This window comes from Lycium ferocissimum, chromosome 11 (assembly GCF_029784015.1).
Source record: "Lycium ferocissimum isolate CSIRO_LF1 chromosome 11, AGI_CSIRO_Lferr_CH_V1, whole genome shotgun sequence".
NCBI classification, from domain to species: Eukaryota; Viridiplantae; Streptophyta; class Magnoliopsida; order Solanales; family Solanaceae; genus Lycium; species Lycium ferocissimum.
Genome location: NC_081352.1, coordinates 41769091 through 41782510, shown reverse-complemented (window position 1 = coordinate 41782510; position 13420 = coordinate 41769091). Strand labels below are relative to the sequence as shown.

Genomic DNA, 13420 nt, shown 5'->3' with positions numbered 1-13420 from the left:
CACGGGGACCTTGAAAAATCTTGAAGAAATTCAGACAAATCTCTTTCATTTCGATGTCATTAGCACAAAATAATATTTGGGTTTGATCCTAGTGTTATTTTGGAGCTTGTGGTTGAAAATTCAACACTTTTGAGGACAGTTGATAGAGAAGAAATGAGAGAAGGAAGAAGAAAGAAGTGACCGTGTGTTTAGAGAGAACAGCGATGCTGGAAAGAGGAAAACACGTTTTGAAAAGGGGTTGAATTTCTTTTTTCAAAATACATATAAATTGGGCTAACCTGTTAAGAAATTTTTTTTTGCGCGGATTGCCCTTCATTTGGGGTGGTCTTTAAGTTTTGCCCTTCGCCTAATACTTCGAGGTTATGATTTCAAACCCCAGTTCAGTAAAATAAAATAAAAAATCGCAAGGGCAAAATTCTGCTCATGATATTTGCAAAACTGTCCAAGTTAAGACAGAATTTGGACTTTTATAGCAAAAGTTAAAGAACACCCCCAGCGAAGGACAATCCTGCAAATTGCCTGTAAGAAAAAAGGACTTGGGCCACTTCTTACACATTAGATGGCCAAACAGCCCATTAGCATAATTTTCTCTTTAATTGGTTAATTTTAGGGAGAATAACTTATATATACATAAGAATATAGTATATTTACAAAATATGACGGTACTTTTCATTTTACAAAACCTAACAATAAATTTCTTACAAAACATATACGAAAATTTTCGCTCAAGGCTTAATAATTTCACTCAAAATTTTGTGTATGAAAAGTGTATATGTCGCTCAAAGCTTAAAATTTTCGCTCAGAATTTTGTGTATGAAAAATGTATGAAATGTGTATATCTCACTCAAGGTTGAAAAATTTCACTCAAATTTTCATGTATGAACAGTGAAATAGATATGAAATATGTATAGCTCGTTTAAGGATTAGAATTTCGCTCATTTTTGTGTATAATTTTCATTTAGATTATATACAACTTTCATACAAATTTAATACAACAACAAGAACATAGGAACTTGAAAAGAAAAGAAAAAAATCCTGAAACATAAGTCATGATTCTAAAATCATTCATACAGTTTTACGCTTTACATAATTCACGATTCTGCCATTATTCATACAACTCATTACTCAATCTCCTAAGAACTAAACTATTATCCATCGTGGAATTCAAAACCCCCAACTCTCGCAGCAAAACTTAATCCCCAAACCCTACTTCACTATCTTGAGTAAGGTTCCTAGATTTTTTCCATCGCAGGGCCATGCAACAACATATATCGCAAGTGGAAGATGAGGAAGTTATCAGAATCCTTACCGGCCGGTAAGAAGGCAAGCTTTCTTGAGGGCTTCCATCTATTCTTATAAGTCGTCATCATAGTCACTATCGGAGAAAGCTTCATCATCATCGAAGACCATTAGGAATCTTGGATTCACCTAAATTAGGGGTTTCTGAGGCTCTCAATCATCGGAGGAGAACAAGGGGCGGAAGAAATTTTTAGATTTAGAGGGATTAGAATTTCAACTCATAATATAGGGAAAACGGTGGCTTTTAATTTTTTTAGATCTGGTATATTTTGTAATTAAGTTGGTATATTTTGTATCCTTATGTCTTGTGATATATGATCTTAACAAGTATTACTATGTCATTTTCCCTAATTTTTGCCTCCAAATAGATTGATCTTTAATTTGTTGTCTTTTAGCAATCGAACTTATGCCTCATGGAGCATAAGTTCTTTAAGGACAAAATTCATGCGGGACATAACTTGTGGTATATTATAATGCAAAAATATAAACTTATGCCCAGCGAAAAACAAAAGTTATTACTATTATATATAAGGGACTACAAAAGGCCTTTTGTAGGCCTCACAAAACTTACCCAAAAAATATCAACTTTTCAATTAATTACTTCTAAGTCCTGATCTTATTTTTTAAAGTCAAATTTATTTTTTGTTCTTATGGTGTACTTTTTAAAAGCTATCGAACATTCTGCCTTATTTACATTTTTCTATCTGGTATTTAGTACCCGCATTGGAGCTCGCCTAATTCAGATTCACGTCGCATAGGACCTAATCGGGGGAAGCGCTCCCTATCAAGGATTTTTTCCTACTCAGGCTCAAACCCGGGACCCCTGATTAAGGGAGGAACAGTCCCATCCGCTGCACTTTATTTTCCCCGTTGCTTTTTTCTATTGATCTTATCTATTAACCTAAAATATAGTTATTTCTTCGCTAGATATTCTTTCTTCTCGTTGCTCTTTGTTTTCTTCTTTTTCATTTGTTGCTTATTATAGATTTTTACATGTAAGCATTTCTTTCACTTTATATTTGTTTTATGAAATTTGAGAATTTCTGAAAAATATTTTACTCATATGTAGGTTTTTCTTTTACTTTATATTTATACTTTAATGATCAGCTCATATGTGTTTACTAAGATTAGTACAAAAATGATTTTCAGATAGTTTAAAAATTATTAAATGATGCCATATAATGTTGAAAATGAAAACAATATTATCAGTCAAGATCGAGTTTTCTTTAAAATCTCTTGTTTGGTTAAATAAAATTAATCTTTTAAACACAAAATGAGTTTGAAGTAGCGCGGAATTAGAGCGTCAGCTACCAATTTGACCGGATTCGGTAGCACTTTGATTCAAATTCTATATTTGTCTTAAAAGTTCATTAAATATGTATAAATTATTAATTTAGAACTAAATAACTTTAAAAATTAGGATTCGAAACTCATATATTTCAAATTATGGCTTCGCATTTAATTTGAAGTAAATAATTTCATCAAAATAAAAGTTAAGATATTAAAGGAGTGAAATGGAAGTTTTCCTTTTATATATTGAAAATATATTTATTTGAAGTTTAATTATTATCAACATAAATTATATTTCTTTTATTAAAATATTACTTTTTATATTTGGAGTTCCCGAGCCTCGTGAGACTAGTATTTGTTATAAGAAGTCAAAACTTAAAGACCAGCACAAAATAGGGGTCAAAAGTGCAAATGGCCGCGGCCGTCCATTAGGAGCTTTCAAAACCCAAAGTCCAACAGGCCGGCCCAGTCGTCTCACTGGGCACCCAGTTGAAAACCTCTGCTAAATTTTGATCTTTCAAATGTTGGATCCAACAATTATTTACCAATCTCTTTTTAATCTTTCAATTCAAATCACCTTTTAGTGCTCTTCATCTTCAAGGAAATCTCTAGTAGAAAGCAATCATTTGTCTTTATTTTGATCTCGAGCTTTAGTTATTTTATTGTGGTAAGCGAATTCTTTTTTTGGGTCCTTCTCAGTTCAGTTTCAGTAAAATTGGTGCCAATTTCTTACATTAATTGCTGGATTATAGTTTATTTTCTCAGATTATTCATTCCCTGTTAAAAACCAAAATTCACCTGTTACATGTTAATTTTTTCTATTTATATTGTTGCATCCGATTGTGATGGTTTAGCATGTATACAAACAATTTTGCATACACAAATACAAACGCCCAACTAAACAGCAACTATGATACACATTGTGCTTTTCCAAATTTTGAAGTTTAATCTAAGGGCCCGTTTGGCCATGAAAATTTGAAAAAAGTGGTTTTTGTTTTCAAGCTGAAAAAATGGTACTATTTGTAAATTGATGTTCTTTGGCCATGAATACAAAATTGGAGTTCTTTTTTTGAATTTCCGTGAGTGAAAAAAGTGAAAACAACTCTTTGGTGTTTTTGAATCTTATGGCCAAACGGCCGCTTAATTACACCAAAAAGAGTAGGATCAATTTCCTCTTTACTAAATCCTTAGGGGCTGCAGGTTTAAATATTTTGATGTATATTATGTATAACATGGAAATCGGTTCTTTAGCAAAGTTAATGTTTTTGACTCATTAACCGAAATTGGGTATTCTTTGGTTCTACAGGGGTGATTAATCCAGAGTTCTGGATACAGAAAATGGACGCAAAATCATTGGCGAAATCGAAAAGAGCTCATTCTTTACATCTTAATAAGAAGCATAATCCACATCATGCATCTAAGGGTTCTTCTGCTGGTTCTGGCACGTCTGGCGGTGATAAGAAGGCTACTACCGTCAAGCAAGTCAAGGAAAAGCCTAAATCGAAACTCCCCTCGAATTGGGATCGATATGAAGAAGAGAATTCAGATTCTGAAACTGCGACTCAGGAAGGCGCAAGTGACGTGGTCGAGCCAAAAAGTAAAGGAGCAGATTATGCATACTTGCTTTCGGAGGCCAAGTCTCAATTTCAGTATTCTTCAGAGAATGTTTCTTTTTGTGATGATATTTTAGATGGTAATGCATTATCCCAGAACTTTTAGCAATCTAGAAATGCTTTTTGAGGCTATCATTCATAACCTGTCAAAATTGTATAACATTTGTAACTGGTATCTTGCTCACTATTCTGCTATTAGAAACTGTTACTCTTTGAAATTCAAGTTGGTCTAAATGGTTTGGAAATCTAAAAACTAGCCTTTTTTTACTGTTATGCATTATCTGCTGTTTGGTTACTAATTCAGGTTGGTTTGAGGGGAGGGGGATGTTGGGGATGAGGCATGATAGTCTCGCACAAGCTTAGATTCAGAAAAATAGTTATAAAAGTGATGTGTCAATAATTCAACAATGAAATAGTATCTTGGCTGTACTTTGTCTAAGTTGTTGATTCTCGATTGTTTACCACCTCAATGTAATGCTAGAAACTGTGAAGGTTTGGCTTCAGTTTATTGCAGCTTAAATGCATTGCTCTCTTATTTTTGTTATGCTAAGAAATTTTGGCAGACTGCTGTATTTTCAAGTCTTTCTGCGGCTCTGCCAGTCCAGAAATTTCCTTTGGTGAAAATTATAGTGCACTGACTCAATATTTATTAGACTTTTATCAGGGCCTAGGAGCATTACTCTCTGCAAAAGGGCAAAGCAAGTTATCGTGGATAGCTGAAGACAATTTTGCAATGGAAGATAAGGCACCTCCTCCGACTAAGGTGATTTTTCTACTCTCAATCCATGGGGTGGTCTGTCTCTTATTTTCGGGAGTTATAGGGAGAGCAATTTCGGATGCTATTCATCTATTACAATTAATCTCCATTTTTCAATGCCACAAGCATATAGGTTAGACTAGAAACTTCTAATATTATGGTTATATTAACAACATGTTGAAAACATGCTGTGACTTTAGTTGACAATTCAGTCTTTTCCTTGAAATTGTGTAAAAAGTAAATGCTCCCCTTGATTCTATTGTTTTAATAGCAAAACTATGGAAAGGAACAAATGAACCGTAACCTTTCTTATAAGTAAGCAAATATTTTGTTCTTAAAACAACACTTGTATGGTTACTAGAACTTAGCTCGACATTTATCATAGGATCCACATTAATCAGTGGGTATGGATGAATCAAGTGAAGATCTAAGTCACATAGATTTGACATGTCACACTTACACCAACAACAATATACCCAGTATAATCCCACCCCGTGGGGGGTCTGGGGAGGGTAGAGTGTACGCAGACCTTACCTCTACCTTGTACATGTCACACTTACACCATAAGCCAAAAATACAGGAATTTTTATTTGAGCCGATGTACTGGTTCAGCTCGTCCTTTGAAACAATTCTGAATCATCTCCTTCCAGATTTCCCAAGAGTTGCCCCGAGGGCCTTGGTTCAGTTTTAAGGAAGCACGATACATGATGTGTGAATTACTGACAGGAGCCTGGTACTAAGTGTAGGAAGATAGAGGGGTGGTCCCATGCTCCTCCTGTGTTTCAAACTTGTGACTGGGTCGGGCCAACTAGCACTGGAGGTTTTTCGGTTATTAAGAAAATGAATATGTGTTCCATATACATCTACTTTCTTTTTCCACCCTCCCTTCTTACCTGTGTAAAATGGTATTCTAAACATTGCATAATTAAGTTTAATCTTCAAAGGTTAAGGGACAAACTCATAGCTGATTTGCCCCAACATATTCCAGCAACATAGACTAATATGTTCCTCATGCCTTTCATAGATAACATAGGTTACAAATGGAAAAATTTGTTCTTTGCAAGCCTATAAAAATGCATAATTCTTCTACAATGATTTGAAACTCCTCTAAGTGAATTCAAATTGATACAAGTGACTTAAAGCATCCATGAAATCAGGTGTTTGAAGAGCATCCATGGAATTGTTTTAAATCACTGACCAGTATGCGTTGTGTTTCTCTATGAACTTGGGGTGTTATCACCAACACATACCTTCACAATCTCTTCCACTACTTTTCACTGAATGGTTTTTGCAGCCACTCTGTCTCCCTCATGTAAAACATGGTAAATTACCATTTTTAAATAGCAGTCGCCGATGTTCTTCCTCTTGAAAGTGTGATACAAAACCTTAATATCTCCTCTCTTATACCTTTGAAATCAATTAAAAATCATCCTTCTTTTCGGCTTATCTATATGATTGTATCTCTTTGTATATGTTTCGTTTCTGGAAAAACTTGACGTTTCTGTCTCCTTATTTTTGGCCATACATCTGGGTTCTTGTCTCCAAGATATCTCAGTTACCTGCAAAACTCCTCCTTCAAACTTCCTTTTTGTTTCCAACTCTTCTGCTGACCAACTTCTTTCGTCCTGCTCTTGTCTTGCAACTCGTCCAGTATATGAACCTTCTTCTTGTGGGATGCCATAAACATTCTATTCCACTAGCGGAGACTTTGGATGAACTGCTGCTATAATAGCTTTATAAGGAATACTAAGTTATTGTGATGCATACGTATGCCTTATATACCTGATATTGAAGGACTCAAACTTTCTCAGGTGTGTCCTAGTTAGGTAAAGTAGAAGCAGATCGTTGGGCGGATGTCGCAGTACCCACTATGTCTCTATGGCAGTGGGTGTGTACTTAGTGTTAAATGTTCTACATTGGTTGAAGTATTGGGATGTTGTCTCCTTATATGATGTGCTGGACAATCCTCACCTCATGAGCTTTTGGGATTGAGTTAGGCACATGGTATCAAAGCCATAGTCATCCTCATTCTTGGTTCAAGCAAGGTTGCTCTCCAAATGTATAGTCCTAGGTGTGCGGCGGGTGTTAAGTGTCCCATGTTGGTTGTAGAAATGGGATGTTGTCTTCTTATATAGTCTTGGGTAATACTCACCTCATGAGCTACCTTTTGGGACTGAGTTAGGTCTGAGGTCTATTTTCTTAATACTTAGTTTTAGTATATATATACCTTCAAATATTGTTCGACTGTATATTTACAACAAAGGACGATGAGTCTTGGTGCAATGGTGTGTGTGTATACATAAAGCCAAAAGGTAGTTCAAACACACATTGTCCCCTGTTGCCTTTGCCCATGTGCGTTCTCTTTCCTATTCTTTATTGGTATGGTATATACGCTGAGTTTTTGGCTTTATCAGGAAAAAAAAGGCTGAGTTTTCCGGTGAAATTTATAATGTTGAGCTAATATTACAGATTTTTTCCTGCTATACTCATTATTAAATTGTGGCGATCTAATTTAAAAGTCTAAGCTATTAGATAGGAGATACGTTTTACTTATTTTTGGTCTTGAAAAGCCTCCTTACGTGTACGCTGATTTTCTTTTCTTGAGCCAAGTACATGAAAATATTTTTGTTTATGGGCGATCCGGGGATGATGAGATTTGAACCCAAGCTCTAATACCATATGAAATATCTATCCAATTCTAAACTTAAGACACTCAGTGCAGTGGCCTAGACTGTTTTAAACCTCTTTGGATGCCTTACTCCCAACATGTGACATATTTAACTTAACATCCTTCAGCACATATAACCTGATTCTGGAATCCACACATGGACTTTGATGTGGTCTTAAGAGGTGTGAGAATGGACTCACAAAATATGATTTGATACCATTTGAACTAATCTGAACATCTGATGCAGAAGGCAGTGGTAAAGTAGGTTAAGACCTTTATAAACTTTTTACCACTCTTGTACAACCATGTGGGACAATTGTATAACTCAATGATTTCCTTATTTGAATTCGTATCATTTTAAGAAGACTACCTGTCAGACCATAATATCTTCACAAGTCACCAAGACTTCTTTTGAACCTACCTAAATAGGTGGTGGGTTAGTCTCAAACCCTGCTGATTCATTAAGAGCAAACAGGAACAGAAGTTGTAATATGAAGGAAGGGTATATTTGCATAACCTCCTAAATCAAGCTAAGATTGAAGAAAACCCACTCCTTTACTCTATGGCTCTGTAACATGTACCTTTTGCTGCATTAATATTTCCCAACTATCCACAGGATGACTCTATTACAGAAGGATAATGCAAGTTAATTTTTTTTTTTGTATGCATTATTAGATTTTTTGTATGCATTAAGTTAAACTATGCATTATTATAATTAATAACAGTTAATGTTGCTGCCTCATAAATTAAGTGTGAAAATCCACCAGTCTTTCAGTGGACTGTCAAATTAGACATGATTTATGTCTTTTGGATCAATCAGTTGACAGTACCGTTATCCAGCTGATGTCTGAAGAAGGCAAGAAAGGTGTTTAGGTGCGAGTTGCTTGCTCACTAGCTATTCCTGATGATTTCATATCACTTGACATCATATATTTATACTTTCTTCTTGTAAATGATGGTGATGTTTATTGAAGTGAACTGTTGCTGCTATAGCAAATCACATTAATGGCACGTCTAATCCCTTTTGTCTAGGAAGCAATAGCGTCTGTTCATTGCTAATCCTGCTAAACACCAGTTTGTTTTATTAGGCTTTGGCTGGTTTGTTATTCTTTAAATGTAGATTGTGTCGCATCTAGATTGTTGGGCTACCATGTGGTCAAACTCAATGATAACTAATGTTGGTCTTGTATTTGCAGGCATCATTTCTTTCACTTGATCTACAAGCTCTTTCAGAGCAGCTTGAAAGAGCAAGTCTATCAGAGAGGCTTTTCATTGAACCAGATCTACTTCCTTTGGAGCTAGTATGTACTGTTATCTAATTTCCTTCTATGATATATCTCCCAAAATTAAATGTTGATTACTGGTTATATGCTGGAAACATGGGGCCTCTCATTTAATTGAGATGCAGCAATGTGTGTATATAAGAAAAAGGCCTGCAAAATGAGCTTTGAGCTTAAAATGAATTTGACTTCTGTTTGTAGCTGTCGTACAGTATTGCACCTAAAAGCATAGAGCTGCACTAACATATATGATGCAGTTGAATTACCTAATAAGATAGGTGGTTTCTTTACCAGCTGCTCCATAAAATTTATTGTGTTACTGCTTCAGTGTGCTAAAATAGCAAAATGATTTCTCATTTTATATAGCATGTAAAGTTACGGATATGTGTTTCTTTTGGGTGAGGATAGTGAGAAAAGAAATTATGCTTCTTAAGTGCCTGAAAATCGATTTTGCTGAACTAGACTAGGACTGGAGTTTCAACTTATGACATTCCATCCTTGACTATCAAGCCACTTTTTTATTTTGCGGAGGTTTGAAAATCCAAATTACTAATCGAGTAGTATTGGTGTTTTAACTAAGAACAATCCTCAAATTTTTTGGCTGTTTATCATGTTTAGTGTCTACTTGAGACTTTCTTCATGTTTGTTACTCCAGACGGTCCCTTGTAAATCCAAAGAAAGAGGGATTTACATAGCATATGGAGTATACTATAGCTCGGAATAATCTTTACCTTTTTCGGCCTTCTTGCCTAAGATCAATCGAATACTTTATAATTTATAGTTCATAATGATCAATATTTGTTTAAAATTTTATTGGAGTGTCTTTGTAATATCTTGTAATATAATCTAATACATTTACTTAATGTGCATGACTGGCAACGAACTGAGGAGTCGCAAGCAGCACCTGAAGAGAAACATGAAGGCGGTCTAGCTTCAAGCCAGAGTTCAACATTGGAAAAAGACTCCATTTCATTAACCTCCCCTAGTGTCTATGAAAGTAACAAAAACAGGAATCAACATTCTGAATTCTCGCATCTGAGCTCCACAACCAGCTGTAGCCGGCATCCAACTTTAGCTGATGAATCCTCTAACCCTTCGAGTGCTTTTAAGGATGAGATTTTGCAATCTGAAGGAGCTGGACAAAATGATGCATCAATGTTTGCTTCAGAATTCAACACGAGTTCTGTTGCTAAGAAACCGACTGCATTTAAGGCAGCAGCTGCAGAAGCAGAGCTTGACATGCTTCTCGATTCAGTCACCGAGATTGAAATTTCTGAGTCCACAAATGTAACTGACCAGTCTAGTCGTCCTTACCCCGTGACACAAGCAGGAACACCAACTCCATTATCAGAAGGGACATCGTCCAAGAGAGGCCATGATTTGGCTAAACCTGCAATATCAGATATCAGTTTGGATGATACATTAGATGATCTTCTCAAAGAAACATCCACTGTGACTAACAAAACCGAGGCTTCGCCACCTAATGAGGTAAACTCCACTGCTGGTTATACACCATCTGCCTCTCAACTGGTCTCCAAGCCTAAAATTATCGACGATTTTGATTCATGGTTTGACACATTGTAACTGAACGACACCTTTTGAACAGTGACGATCTGAGGCTAATCATTTCATCTTACGTGTTTCAACAATGTTTTCCATGTTAAACTCAAAAAAAAATCGCGGCACAAATTGCCAAATTCTGATTGTTAGCCTTCTAGAACTCGTATTAAAAATCTAACTTCGTCAACTGAAGCTGCGGTAACGACGTAAATTCTTGGTTTGGTGTTTAATATGTCGAGGGGGCAGCCCCCTGGGGGCTTCGACTGTGACATATATAGCAGCACGCAACATGATAATTTGATTGGCTAAAACTTCATGGGATTAAAATGATCTTAGAGGTTTCATTTATTGCCAAGCATGAGTAGTTAAAACCTTGGAATCCACGGCCACTAGTTCTTATAGTTGGAAGAAAATCGCTTGCATATTTTGAAACATCTAGGGAAATTTCTGGTGAAACCTAAGTTATATATATTCTCACTTTAATTTGTACTGTAGCTCATATGGTTAAATTGAGTAAACATCGGTTGAGAATAGTTTTCTTCGGCAGGCCCATATTCCTAAACTCCTACTATTGTTCATTTTTTTGCGCAGATTACCCTTCTTTTGGGTAGTACTTAATATTTGCCCTTCGTTTAAAAAAATGACCGAAAACATCTCGAGATTCTGGGTTCGAATCAGTCAAAAAGAAAAGATTCGTAAGGCAAGGCTTTTACAAAAAGTCTGTCTTATGCGGCAGACTTTGCCTTAAGGCATAACTAAAATTTTACATGAAGGCATAACTAAAAATTTGTCTTACAAGGCTAAGTTTACCGTCTCCGATATAGGTTCTATGTAACTTCACCTGAATAGGCATAGGTTCATAGAAAGCTATACCTTGTGAAATTATTACTATTATTTTTTATGTTGGGTTTCAAACTCAGGACCTCATAATATTTTCGATCACCCTTTTAAGCAAAGAATAAAAATTAAAGAACAGAGGCGCCCCAAACGGTTGCCATCTTTAAACGAGACATCAATCAAACAAATTGGAACCGACAAAAGTTCATACAACCAATTCCAGCTAGTTTGAAATTGGAAGATAATTTAATGTCTCCCGTGAAAGTTGAGCTGGCCTCATTTTCTTCCATTACTAACTATATATTCCCTCCGTTTTCTTTTAGTTGTCCATTTCGCATTTTGTAATTTTTTGAAGAAAATACCAATTAAGTGTTTACATACTAAATTATTTACTAATGATGCTTTTAGAAATTTAAATTTGACTATTAGTACACCATAAAAGGTACATTAATTTTCTCTCGATTTTGTTAAAGAGGACAAATGAAAAGATATAGTATTTATTTTTAATATACTTGACAAGTAAAAAAAAATGATTGGAGTAATTTTGTTTTTAAAAAATTGAAATGATAAGCCTTGTGGCATTGAAGCTACAATGAGATTCCACTTGCCACTATGAAATTAAGAGATAGAGAAGGAAGATCAGTGTTTGTTTGGTTTTCTTTTTTGACTTTTTATTCTTTTGTAGTAGTTTGGCGGGCGGCGTTGTGGGAAAACGTAATTCATGACATATTTAGCGTAGACCCAAGAAAAAGTACTAGTCAACTTAAATAAATGGACACCATCTGTTTTTAATTTATTTAATTTGGTACGGAGTCTAAAATTATAAATAAAAACTTTTAAAATTTATAGGTTTAAATATTCATAATATTTGTGCGACAGTAAAAATGTCCCGTTCAACATAAAATAAAAGTTTAAATTTAAAAAATTCTAAATTAGAAGTTACTTATATTTTTAATGAAATAGACTGAAAAGTTAATAGAGTAGTTTTACCTAGACTGAAACTGAGAGAGTAACTAATTAAGAACCTTAGATCAAATAAAACCAAAAACCAGCATTCATTCTCAGAAGCCAAGCATATGCAATAGGCCAATTTAATGGATCAAATGATCAGAGTTAGAATTTCAATATACTAACAAATTTGAATTATAGTTTTAGTGGGACATTTTTTATTTTTTATTTTTATTTTTATCTATTAGCACAAATCCGACCAATTATTAAGCTATTAGCACAAATCCGACTATCTAAATTTAATCAGAGCCCACAATTTTCCCTTAACTGTTCCAACTACCCATTATTAATCTTTATATTTACCAGACTATTTTCAAGACACCAGATTTCCACATCTACCAAGTTTGATTTATTCCCCATAGGCCAAAAAGAGGAGAAAAAAAAAAAGGAAAAGAATTTCACTTCATCAATTAGTCGAAACTACCACGAAAACAAAATAGGCATCACCAAAAAAAAAAAAAAAGAGAGAAAAAACTCAAAGCCACAAGGCACCAGCTTTTTTCAATACAGGAGACAACTCTCCAGTAATATGAGCAGCCATAATCCGATCCAATCCACCAAACAACTCTCCTCCAACAAACACCGCTGGCAACTGCAACCTCTCAGTCTCTTTCCTACCATCACCACCAATAATATTCTCAAGTTCATCAACTACCTCATTTTCGTCTTGTTCTTCGATTTCATATATAGCTGGATTGGCTCCAAGACACTGAAGCAAACGCTTAACGACATGACTCATACAGCAACCTCGTCGTCCCACAACTATAGCCGCGTTGTCTTTAACGACGTTTTTCAGTTCGTCTTTTGAACCTTTAACGTATAATAATGAAGAATTACTCCTACTTACATGATGAACTCGTGGAGTTAAGGTTAAACATGATGACTTGTATGGAAGTGCTTGTTGCATCATGAAAATTAAAAGAGAGATAATTGTAGGATTTTCTTTAGGAGTGTTATTTTTTTTTTTATTTGTGTAGGTTAGATATTGTGCATAGGAAATGTACAATATATATAAGGTTGTAGGCAGCGGGGTGTGTGGGTGGGTGGGGAATGGTGGGGTGGGTTGGCAACGGCAGTTACAATATGTTACGCGGAATATGAGTTGTGG

General features: G+C 35.2%; 2 protein-coding genes across 3 annotated transcripts; one reads left to right on the top strand and one right to left on the bottom strand.

The window, feature by feature from the left end:
- The first annotated feature begins 3111 nt into the window (after positions 1 to 3111).
- LOC132037911 (protein ECERIFERUM 16) lies at positions 3112 to 10604 on the top strand. 2 transcript variants are annotated; one of them, XM_059428557.1, is made up of 5 exons: positions 3112 to 3256; positions 3896 to 4282; positions 4856 to 4965; positions 8824 to 8928; positions 9787 to 10604. In XM_059428557.1, exons 2-5 carry the CDS (start codon positions 3928 to 3930, stop codon positions 10489 to 10491), a joined length of 1275 nt encoding a protein of 424 aa, XP_059284540.1. In that variant the 5' UTR covers positions 3112 to 3256; positions 3896 to 3927; the 3' UTR covers positions 10492 to 10604. The 2 variants fall into 2 exon arrangements, with proteins under 2 accessions (XP_059284540.1, XP_059284541.1); XM_059428558.1 differs by having other exon boundaries at positions 8824 to 8937; positions 9796 to 10604.
- A 2092-nt stretch (positions 10605 to 12696) lies between these two features.
- On the bottom strand, positions 12697 to 13298 carry LOC132037914 (glutaredoxin-C9-like). The gene has a single exon (XM_059428562.1). The coding sequence runs from the start codon at positions 13220 to 13222 to the stop codon at positions 12788 to 12790; it is 435 nt and encodes a 144-aa protein (XP_059284545.1). The 5' UTR covers positions 13223 to 13298; the 3' UTR covers positions 12697 to 12787.
- Between the last annotated feature and the right edge of the window lie 122 nt (positions 13299 to 13420).

What these genes read in the sequence shown, in the direction of transcription:
- LOC132037911 (XM_059428557.1), top strand. Translation starts at nt 3,928, where the DNA reads ATGGACGCAAAATCATTGGCGAAATCGAAAAGAGCTCATTCTTTACAT. An exon ending in TTGTGATGATATTTTAGATG is followed by an intron (nt 4,283 to 4,855) that starts GTAATGCATTAT and finishes AATATTTATTAG; the next exon opens with ACTTTTATCAGGGCCTAGGA. An exon ending in AGGCACCTCCTCCGACTAAG is followed by an intron (nt 4,966 to 8,823) that starts GTGATTTTTCTA and finishes TTGTATTTGCAG; the next exon opens with GCATCATTTCTTTCACTTGA.
- LOC132037914 (XM_059428562.1), bottom strand. Translation starts at nt 13,222, where the DNA reads ATGATGCAACAAGCACTTCCATACAAGTCATCATGTTTAACCTTAACT.